At 41.2% G+C, this 11,320-nt stretch overlaps 1 protein-coding gene across 1 annotated transcript; it reads left to right on the top strand.

The window, feature by feature from the left end:
• Positions 1 to 7,561: 7,561 nt before the first annotated feature.
• On the top strand, positions 7,562 to 10,302 carry GPR15 (G protein-coupled receptor 15). The gene has a single exon (XM_037389308.1). The coding sequence runs from the start codon at positions 7,594 to 7,596 to the stop codon at positions 8,698 to 8,700; it is 1,107 nt and encodes a 368-aa protein (XP_037245205.1). The 5' UTR covers positions 7,562 to 7,593; the 3' UTR covers positions 8,701 to 10,302.
• The last annotated feature ends 1,018 nt before the right edge of the window (positions 10,303 to 11,320 follow it).

Genomic DNA, 11,320 nt, shown 5'->3' with positions numbered 1-11,320 from the left:
TCTGCCGGAGCGGCCGCGGCTGTCCGGCCCCGCGGCACCATGGGAGCTGTAGTTCGCCTCGCCCCGCCCCTGCGGCGCTGCCGCGGTGCCGCCTGGGAGTTGTAGTTTCCCGCCCTCTCGCCGTCGCCCACCCCTCTCGCCTTTCGACGCCCACCGGCTTCCCCAGTGCCCGCCGCTGGGCAACCCGCCTCGCCTCCTCCCCTCGCCCACCAGTGGGGTGCCCGTGGGGCGCCTGGTGCCTGTCACCCCAACAACACCTGCAGGGCCTGGCTGCTAACACAGACCCAGCTTGGCTCAAACTGCGGTGGCCCAGCCCCACCCTTGACGCCTCAGTACCTGTGTGAGGCGCAGCACTGATTAATGCTGAAATTGCACACCTGCAAGAGATGGGTGCTTGGGAATCAGGAATCATGGTCCCAACCATGGGGGTCCTGGACCTGCTGTAGTTGCCATAAGTTTTCATAGAAAACCCAGAATAAACAAACTCATGTCTGCAATTTCAATTGCTCTGTCTCCCCCTGCGGCCATATGGCTTACATTTCTTTCTTTTTTGCTTGGTTGCTTGTAAAAATGGTGATATGATACCCTGGCTGAATGACTTAGGAAAATACCAGGAAAAAAAAAAAAAAAAGTAGTAAAAATTGCAACAATCAGCCATACTGGCTCCATGCCCCAAGTCAGACATTTCCCCCCCATCCCTGGTACACATACCATACAAATTACAAGACGACTCTTACAAGCGGTTAACAACTGCCCTGGCTGAGGCACCACCACACCCAGTTTTGATTTTATCAACCTCTAAACCAGCAAACAAATACTCTGAGAAAACAGATTCCCATCCCAGGTTTTCATGTGTCTGCGGAATTCTGGGGAGCAACCTCAACCAACTCCCCTCCCAGAGAAGCCAGGAAGCATTTTTGCAGCAAGGTAAGAAGCTAGGCTGGCATAGGTGAAAGCAGTGATATAAGAAATCTCTCAGACTCAGTGCGAGAAAATACTTTTTTTTTAATTTAAAAAAATAATCAGAAATTATACTTAATTAAGAAACCTCTGCCTACGCGCTCCACCTTTCCAGTTCACTGAACCATCTCACCAACACCTCAAAATGTAACAACTGTCTGCAAGGGTGTATTTTGTGGTCTGACTGGGATTTATGCTAGACTGAAATATTTAACATCTTTATCAATGGCCTGGAAGAAAGCAGAGTATCACTGATAAACTTCACAGATGACATGAGGGCTGAGGGAAGGGTAAATAATGACATGGGAGAGGGCACTGGTACAGGGTGACCTGATCATTTGGCAGCAGGGGGCAAGCAAACATGCCTTTCAATAAGGTCATCTATGAGCTCATTCACTTAAGAGCAAAGAGTGGAGGCTATATATATATATATACCTGACATAAAACTTTATCCTGGGAAGCACAAAATGGAAAGGACAAATGGGTCATGGTGGATTACCAACCGCCAAGATGGTGCTGTGGCAAAAAAACCCCAACTTTCCTGCAACCTTAGACGGATAAACAGAGAAATCACAAGGACAAAAGAGCTGCTGCAATCACATGTCTAGTTTTGACGTGTTGATAAAGTAGAGAGACACCTGAAAAGGGACATGAAAATCACCGAGCAATGAAAAAACCTCTCCCAGTGAAATATCACAGAAATTCAGTCAACTTAATTTACTGAAGAGAGAGCTAAGGGGTTGCAAGACCATAAAATACATGTAATAGCAATAGGGAACCAAAAAATGAGTAATACTTTTTTCAGTATACCTGGCAAAACGATCAGAAGTAGAAAACATTAACAGAAAAAATTACCTAAACCATCTGTATTCTAAGCCATGGAATAAGCAGAATTGGAACCATTTACTGTAAATTGTAGTGAATTACTTAACACTGGCAAGTCTATAGTTTTTTCTCCTACAAGAGATAATCTCATAAAAATTAGAATAAATTCTAGAAAAATTTTGCAGCCATTGCTACTTCCATTATTGAATTAGACTATAGTGGCCTCTTCTTTATAATCTGTGCTGATCAATATGATGTGTGCAGCTGCTCAAAAACAAACAGAGGGAAGGCATGTGTTTTCATTTTATTTATTTATTTTCCAATATTCTCTACAGATTTCACTTGGTTTGGTTGTTCTGGTTTTCTTCCTGGAAAAAAAATACCCCTCCATATAACCAGAGTAACCCAACAAAAATGTTACAAAACGAATGCACAGAGTCATTCATTGACAGCACCTATCTTTTTTCATTTTCTTTTCACACCTCCTCAGTGTGCCTCAGCAGAACCACCGGTTGATCAGTTCAGCTACAGAACAGGATCATTTGGAAAGGTTTTCAAAGTAAAAGTTTGCCTTTCTGTGCAAAAATGGTGGCAGTTTGCACATGAAAGCATGAAGGCAACAATGCATACGGCTATAGCTTAAAAACTGTTCCTGCTTCTTGCAAAAGTGAAGTTTCTTCTATAGCAGACCTGGATCATGTGCATTAGTTAGTACCTCTAACAGAAGTTCTCAGGAACTGACAGAGTTTAACATCAGCGCTGCAAACAAATCAAACAAAACCCTAACATTTTGCAAGAAATGTGTCATACAAAATTTTTGTCATTGTAGCTCTCACAGTTTAAGAAAATAAGTAAACATTTGTAGGAGGTGGCACCATCTGTATTAAATGAAGTTGATACAGGATGAGAAACAAGAAATGTAAAACCTTCATATATCACATTTGCTTCAGGAATTATTGATTCAGACTTGAAAAAGGTCTTCAAGAGTCTGCCTATTTGTTCCAATACTACTAGTTAATTTACTACAATATATTGCCTCTTGCAACAAGTACTCTCTTTGTAATACTAAAAAGGGCAGTTTTAGTTTTGCTATTTCAAGCACCATCTATAAGCATTTCCCATAGCCAGAATGAACAAAAAATCCCATGGATTTCCCTCAGACCTCTTTATACAGTCTCCCTGGTTTTATTTCTACCTTCTGTATTTTTCTATCTGTGGCAAAGAACACAGCAGGCTAAGAAAACTCTACCCTAATTATAATTTTCAGAGAGAAGACCTTCTGATGTGCTTCTTTCAAATATGATAAACAGCACAGGTTCACTTTAGTGATACCCGCTTGTTCTCTAAGTCAGTGGTCTCCAAATCTTTTTATCCATGCACCCAATCAGTAAAATTTTTTTCAGCATGCACTCCTAATACATGGATTTTTTATTAGAATTATACACATGTACTACTGTACTAATATATTACGTACATTATAAAACATAGTAAAAAAGATTAAAAACAATGAGATAAAGAGGAAATAAACACCATTTAAAAATATGTATTAAGTGTACAAAAAATGCTTTCTTCCCGCACTGCACTTTGTAGACCACTGCTCTCAATATGAAACTACTTCAACCTACCCCAATGCATTGTCTCAGTGCCCACAGTTATACCTGAATCAGTTCTACCCTCTCCTCTTTGTTCAGGGGTGAAACTTCTCTTGGTTAGCATTTATCTGCTTACCTCTGAGCCTGCCTTCACCTAGGTTACAGCATAGTAGGGCAGTTTCAGCCAATTTGGTGGGTATTTTTTGTGATTTTTTTAATTAGGTCTGCAAATTTGCATTCCTTACAGAAAGTTTTTAAAACTCAATCATTCAGAAACCTCTACAGTTTCTTTTACAGCCAAATTAACCTCTGTTCCTTCTCAGCATTTATCATAACTAATAATTTACAGATATATAGATAATCTAGATGTCTGTGCCTACGTAAAGGCAAATGTACAAGTTGGCATAACCCCACATTTAAATTATCAGTAAAACAGAGAATGTAAAAAAATCTGAAACAAGCCCAAACCCACACCTCGCTACCAGGAATGCTTCAATTGCAGAAATTTGTAAGGGGGTGTGCGCGCGTGTGTGTAACAAGCTAAATCAACAACTCTGCATACTTCCTGTGCAGATAGTTCTGCTGTACATCTCTGATTTTGCCACAAAATTAGAAGGCTACCATAATACATGTACCACAAGCATTACAGAACTGTGAACAAAGGCACAAAATCTTTTCCCTTGCTACTGTTGGAAATACCTCAGCATTTCCTACTGGGAAGATTTAAGGAATGGTACAAACACTGACATGACAAACGCCACAAGCACGTTTGAGAAAGGCAGGACCATCAGAGAAGCATACGGTCTAAAGCAGGAGTGGCCAAATACACGGCCACAATTACAGCATCTGTCATCAGCACGTGGTTACAAAAGCTTTAGGTTCATGCTCAGAAAATTTTGTTCAGGAAAAGGGCTTACATGTATGTGGCAAGGAGGAGGAAAGTGCTGTGCAGATCTGGGAGGGGGTTGACTAGAAGGTACAGGCTGTCCTCCTGTTGACAAAACATCTCACCGTATCTCTTGGATCTTAGCAAATGATCACGTGCTGAGCTTTCTGGACTATCTGTGCAGAAGTGTTACGAGGGGAATTCCCATGTACTCAGTATTTTTGAGAGCTTGGCTCTACCTGAGGGAAATGAGCTCTGGGAAGAGTAAGACCTTACGTGACACCCTAAGTAAATCAATACCACACAGAAAACCCACAAGGCTTAGAGACTACGGACAAATATGCCTGCTGCTGCTGCGCTCACATAATTACAGATCACTTTATTATTCATGACAATGCTACATATTATCTTTGCAAATCTTTTGTCCAGATAAGGAAGTCACATTTGTAATATGCCAACACACAGTGATATCCACAGGTCTATTCAGAGCATTCAAGAAATACACAGCAAATTCAAGAGAACAGATTTGATTCCTGTTGGAAAAGGTTTACCATCTACTTTTTTTTATTTTAGTAAGTAGAGTTATTAAACTACAGGGAGACAACAAAGTGAGAGACCACAAACTCAAGAATATATGGACATAGGCTTATCTTTACAGTTCCATTAAGCTTTTAAAAAAGTTACTCACTTTTTTGTCTGCTCTGGGATGGGAAGAGGGAGTGAATTTCAAGGATGCAGTATGCAGTAGTGTGAGATGGTGGGAGAGATGTTTGTGCCTGATTTCTTGTAAGCTGTTAGGATCTAAGTGCAGAGTAAAATAACAATTAGGTTCATCTTTGCAAGACAGGCAGTACTATTATGCCACAGACCGTAGGGTTCAGCTGATCTACTCTAGTACTGACAGAAAGAGAATGCCTCTAGTGCTTCTTCAGTGCTTCAGAAACACTGAAACATATTCCTTGAAGCAGAAATAAGCAAAGATGACACAAAACTCACCTCTGCACTGAAGCCATCAAAAGTAATTTCTCTAAACTGTAAGATACTTGGGCATTTTTACAGAACTTGAGCTGAAAAATAGGTGTATCTTTTGTAATCTTTGGATGGTGAGAAGATGATTCTTAGCCTGTGCTTTCTTACAGGATCACACTTGTGCCTGTGGCGTACAAATCCCAATGTCCTCAAACCAACCTGATCATTTCTGGTTTTTTCAAGGTTTTCTGAATTTAGAAAGCCAATGTTCTAGTGAATTTGTGTGTTACCAGTTATCATAACTTGAGTCTTGTGCGCTCTTCTTTAAATCTCAGCTTCTTACTATGGCATTAAATCTTAGTTTCTATCACAGTAATTACCATAAGTTCCTAGCCCCTGTGATTTCAGAAAAAAAGATAACTTGAAGGCAGAGAAACCAGAAAACAAGCAAAAGAGATCCCACATTTAACCATTTTCTTAAAGGAAAAAGAAACCCAACAAAAAACACTTGTGCTTTTTAAGACTCTTCTGAGCACATGACACAATTTCTGACTGCTTGGGTTGTCATGTAACAGCACAACATAGTGTGCCACTCAAAAGTGCAGGTCTGCTCTGTTTAACGCAACTGGTTTATGTAAAGACATATATATACAGGAGGGCTACTTTCTCCCACTGGAGTCAGTCAAATGCCTCACAATCTAAATCAGCCAGAACTTCACGAACATTTGAGGGATTCTCCATGAGAAGCACAGAGAATCACAGAGAATGCTGAGAAACCTCTTTTTTCAGAGTTTGTAATGGCTGAATTACATTCACTGAGGTAATTATATCCTTATACATTCCATGAAAAATACTCACTAATGCCCTACTGATAGAAGGCAGTTGTGTATTACTAGTTCTTTATTAGACATCAGAATATCTACACAAGAGAGAGTGCCCACCTAAATATCCCTTGGTCCAGCAACCAGTTGTTTAATAGCAGCTGGCTCTTCTACCAGGTACCTGCTGCACAGGAGCACATAACCTGAGCACTGGCACAGTGCATCTGTGTGCACCCAGATTGCACCGGAGGGATTAATTTGCTGTCCATGCAATCCGGAGTTGGTCTTTGCATGTGGAGACATACACAGATGGGATCTATCTGCCCAGGGCTCGAGCACACTCCAGTAAGCAATCTGCTTAAAGCTTCGAGAATCCTGAAGATGTGCCTGGTCTGTGAACATGTGGGTGGGAGGAAGCAGAAGGAGAAAATTAATTTATCTGCAGAAGAGAGGAAGGATGATGAAGACCAGTAGTAGAGGTTTCAAATCAGTATGCACTGACAAAGCTGTAATGAATTCAGTCATTTAAAAAACGAGAATTTTCATTCAATTTATGCAATGCTGAAGAGGCTCTCTGTAAGGTAAGCCACAGCTGCAGCAATAATGATACTGCAAATGAAAGATGAAGGAAATCAGTTTTTTAAGAGAAGCGAGCATTGCAGATAACAATGGCTCAAGAGCCATGCAGGCTGCACAGTCAGAAGGAGAAGGAACAAACCACTCTCTGGAGACCAGGACTGTGGCCGATAAGGAAGCCTGTGCGGAGATGGGAATATGACACACTGGAAATATGTCCTCTAAGTTTCCAATACATTCACAGAGCTGGGTGTGGGTAGTCCGGGGCTAGGGGAACTGGAGGGGCTGCAGGGCAGGAGGGGGGCCGTGGCAGAGCAGTGGAAAGCCTGGGACTGCTACAGAACAACTAACTACAAGGCATAATAGAGATGGTAGTTTTAAATGTTTTCCCCTAAATATTTTCGTGAGAGGATTACTCTCAACAGAAAACAATCATAAATGGACAAAGAAAGTACAAACCTCCAAGCCTCAGAAAAGTTGAGCCTGCCCCAAAAAGCAATTTATACAAAATGTTTTGAGTAAAGATAAAGAATGTGGCACATGAATTCACCGTTCTCTGATTTTTTCTGAGCTGGTACAATCTCGAATCTCTGCAAACTAGCAATATCCTGTCCCAAAAAGTTCAGAATCTTGAAAACTGCCTTCCCTTCCCCCAAAATAAAACCAAAACCCAAACCTGGTTTGCTTATAGGCAAATGCAAAATGAAGATAAAATCAGTAAAGCTAAAACTGATACAAAAAAAAAGAAGCAAGTGTTTATTCTGAAGACAGGTTTTTGACTAATCAAGAGACTCCTGTTGCTAGTCCACTGCCTGTGCGATTGGCTAAAAGCGTACAAATCACCCCCCCAAAACCACTTTTCTCCTCCCTCTCTCCACTCCTTCCTGCTCACTTGCTTTAACGTTCTTAAAGAAGACCTTGAGGGGAAGGGTAGGGGGATCTCAGAGTCTTCCTCAGAGCAGGGATGAGGACAGCTTGGCCAGAAATGGAACTCACCCAGCTTTCGCCTGTGACTTCAGTCACTTTCAGCTATGACTACTACTACGATGACAACTGCCAGTATCAGCACCTGGAACATATGTCTACTTTCCTCCCTATCCTTTACACTGCTGTGTTCCTGGTGGGCATTGTTGGCAACTCCATCTTGATACTAGCCTTGGTCTTCAAGCAACGGATCCAGAGGCTGATCGACGTCTTTATCATCAACCTCGCTGCATCTGACTTCATCTTCCTCATCACGCTGCCATTCTGGGTGGACAAGGAGGCATCGGACGGGAACTGGAGGGTAGGATCTTTCCTGTGTAAAGCTAGTTCCTATGTTATCTCAGTCAACATGTACTGCAGCATCCTCCTCCTCACTTGTATGAGCGCTGACCGATACCTTGCTATCATGCATCCCTCTATTGCTAGACGGGTCAGAACAAGATCTTATTCCAGTGGACTCTGCATCTGTGTCTGGTTATTATCCTGCTGCTTAGGGATGCCAACTCTTTTGTCCAGAGAACTGAAGAAGCACCATGGAAAGACTTACTGCACCGACAAAGCCATAACAGAAGCCAAGCAGATCATGTCACTGATGCTTTTAATCCTGGCCTTCTTCTTTCCACTGTTGAGTATCTTAACCTTTTACTGCTCCATCACCAAGAGACTCTGTGTGCATTATCAGAGAGCTGGGAAACATGATAAGAAACTGAGAAAATCCATCAAGATAGTCTTCATTGTAGTGGCAGCTTTTGTTATATCCTGGGTTCCCTTCAATCTTTTCAAGCTCATGGCCATCCTTTTGGGACTCCTGAAGCAGCCTGACTGTTTTCTTGACATGGTTGCCCAGCTGGGCATGAAGGTGAGCAGCCCTTTCGCTTTTGCCAATAGCTGTGCCAACCCTTTCATTTACTATTGCTTTGACAACTACATCCGCAGAGCCATGCTCCGGTGCCTGTGCCCCCGGGTGAAAATCAGCAGTAGCAGCAACAACTCTGATACTCTGGACACTCGTCTGAGCCACTCCTTATCCAATTTTGGTGTGGGGGAGTATGCCAGTAGGAAGAGGAAGCGCTCTGTGTCCCTCTAACTAGGACCCAGAACTGCAGAGGAAGGAATCTCTCCAAAGATGGCAGGAAAAAAAAATAAAGACACTGAAAAGAAGCAACAAGAGACAGAGGTGCAAGTGCAGCCAGCACTTCAGGTGGGAGGAACGCTACTTCCCTTTAAATGCAGATAGATGGAATAGGAAACCTTAACCACAGAATTAAGGTTCACAATGATCGCTGTGTCACTGCATGATGTAAATCTGAAACCATTGCACGGAGAAAGATCCACAAATGCTTACACCAGAACCCAGTCGAAGTGCTACAAACTACAGAGAAGAATCATGTGATTCAGTCAAAGTTGCGTCCAGACAACCTTTGAACCTCAATGTATGTAGGTTTTTACTCTGCACAGAGCAACAAAAACAACACAACAGAAGTGTTTCTTCTCTTAGGTTCCTAGCTTACCCATGAACGTGTCACAATGTCCTCAAACCAACCTGACCACTTCTGGTTTTTTCAAGGTTTTCTGAATTTAGAAAGCCAATGTTCTAGTGAATTTGTGTGTTACCAGTTATCATAACTTGAGTCTTGTGCGCTCTTCTTTAAATCTCAGCTTCTTACTATGGCATTAAATCTTAGTTTCTATCACAGTAATTACCATAAGTTCCTAGCCCCTGTGATTTCAGAAAAAAAGATAACTTGAAGGCAGAGAAACCAGAAAACAAGCAAAAGAGATCCCACATTTAACTGTTTTCTTAAAGGAAAAAGAAACCCAACAAAAAAACACTTGTGCTTTTTAAGACTCTTCTGAGCACATGACACAATTTCTGACTGCTTGGGTTGTTATATAATAGTACAACATAGTGTGCCACTCAAAAGTGCAGGTCTGCTCTGTTTAGCTGCAACTGGTTTATGTAAAGACATATATATACAGGAGGGCTACTTTCTCCCACTCGAGTCAGTCAAATGCCTCACAATCTAAATCAGCCAGAACTTCACAAACATTTGAGGGATTCTCCATGAGAAGCACAGAGAATCACAGAGAATGCTGCGAAAACTTGGGTAAAGGGATGCTCATGGAAAAGGAATTTAAAAGGACCAATGTTTTAGTTCATTTACATGGCTGAACTCTGTAAATAAAACAGTGCTCATTCTTATCCACCAACCTTTGGGAAATGCAGAGGTCTTGCATTTAATATGCTGTGGGGAAGATAACACTTGCCCAACCGCTTTCAAGTGTGACGGCAAATGAGGTGGGGAAACAGTGAAATCTCAGTGTTTTTAACGGCTGCAGTACTTCCCAGATTTACAAGCTGAACAAATGTGGAGCAAGAAGTTAAGCAGCTCATCAGAAATCTGGTACAGGACTTTTATAAAGCTGACTACATGTATTTTATTAAATCTTTCATATCCTTCTAAATGCCAGTCATTGATAGAAATGTTTGCTTAAAAGAAAGAAACCAGGGTACAATGTTTTTAAGTGCACAGTTAAAAGAAATATTAAACCACCAACAGGACTGGAATACTGTGGCTGTGTTGCAGTTATCTCATATTCTGTTGTCCCTCTTAAATGTTTAGCCTAATATAATACTGCTTGTCATAAACATAATAAATCAGTATCATAAAGCATCCAGGATGTGTAATGTGACTAAGTCAGAAGACTGTTAGAAACTCTCCTTTCACATTTCCTGATTTTTAATTTTTTCCTCTCTCTTCTCTTTTGCACTTAGCCTTTGAAGCTTTTGAACTAGCTTTCACAAAACCCACAAAGGTGGTGACTAGAGGCAGAAGTCATCACTAAGTGATAAAACAAAATACACGGAAACAAATTGTGAATTGCAGTAAGTAAAAAGATTTTTAACAATAAATAAAATATTTTTAAGGCTACTTAACAGCCCTGTAAGATAAAAAAAATTCAACGCTACCAACAAAAGAAAAGAGTCAGGAAATACATATCTCTGAGCTGACTTTTTAAGAAGTAAAATAAGATAGTAACAACTGGCATGCAAATTATTATACTTTCTCACACACACACACACCCCCACACCCCTTATTATACAACAAACCCTGTATCATTTTACTGGGCAGCAGTGTTTCAAATTAAGTTTTAAGAGTTTGGTCCTGTGTTCCCTTCTCCCATCTTTTCCAGGGAAGGAATAACCTGGCACACAAGTCTGTACTGTAACTGACAGAGGGAAAAGTCTCTCATAAACAAAAAGCCTTGCAGCAATAGTCCCTGCATCATTTTGATCACCATCGAAAAGACTTTTACGTTTCATTGAAGCTACGAATTGTCTTCTAGGCAATCAGATGCAGATCACTGCTGGAATAACAGTGAGGCATTTTACAGATCTATGAAAAGTTACTTTTATTCTAGTTAGGGAGTGCACTAAGAAAAAGGAGTTGCTGCTCCCTACCTAAGAAGAGGACACAGTGAATTCTAGGGCGAATGGCTACACCCATGCAGACCTGTTAAAAGGCTTCAAAGGGAGGACACCTATACCAGCTAATGTAATTCATGAAAAACGGAGAGAAATAAATGGGCAAAAAGCCTGAAGACTCAACTACTGTCCTGACAGCAGGGGAAGAAATTGTAAACTGAACAGTGGAAGAAGTATTCCTCTGATGTAAATGCAGCACTGTATCTTTTCACACCTCTGT

Source organism: Falco rusticolus, chromosome 5 (genome assembly GCF_015220075.1).
Source record: "Falco rusticolus isolate bFalRus1 chromosome 5, bFalRus1.pri, whole genome shotgun sequence".
In the NCBI taxonomy this organism is placed as follows: domain Eukaryota; kingdom Metazoa; phylum Chordata; class Aves; order Falconiformes; family Falconidae; genus Falco; species Falco rusticolus.
The sequence above is the reverse complement of the archived record's forward strand: the minus strand, read 5'-3'. Positions and strand labels throughout refer to the sequence as shown.

Excerpts from the sequence above, each read along its gene's own strand:
- GPR15 (XM_037389308.1), top strand. The coding sequence starts at position 7,594 with ATGAGGACAGCTTGGCCAGAAATGGAACTCACCCAGCTTTCGCCTGTG.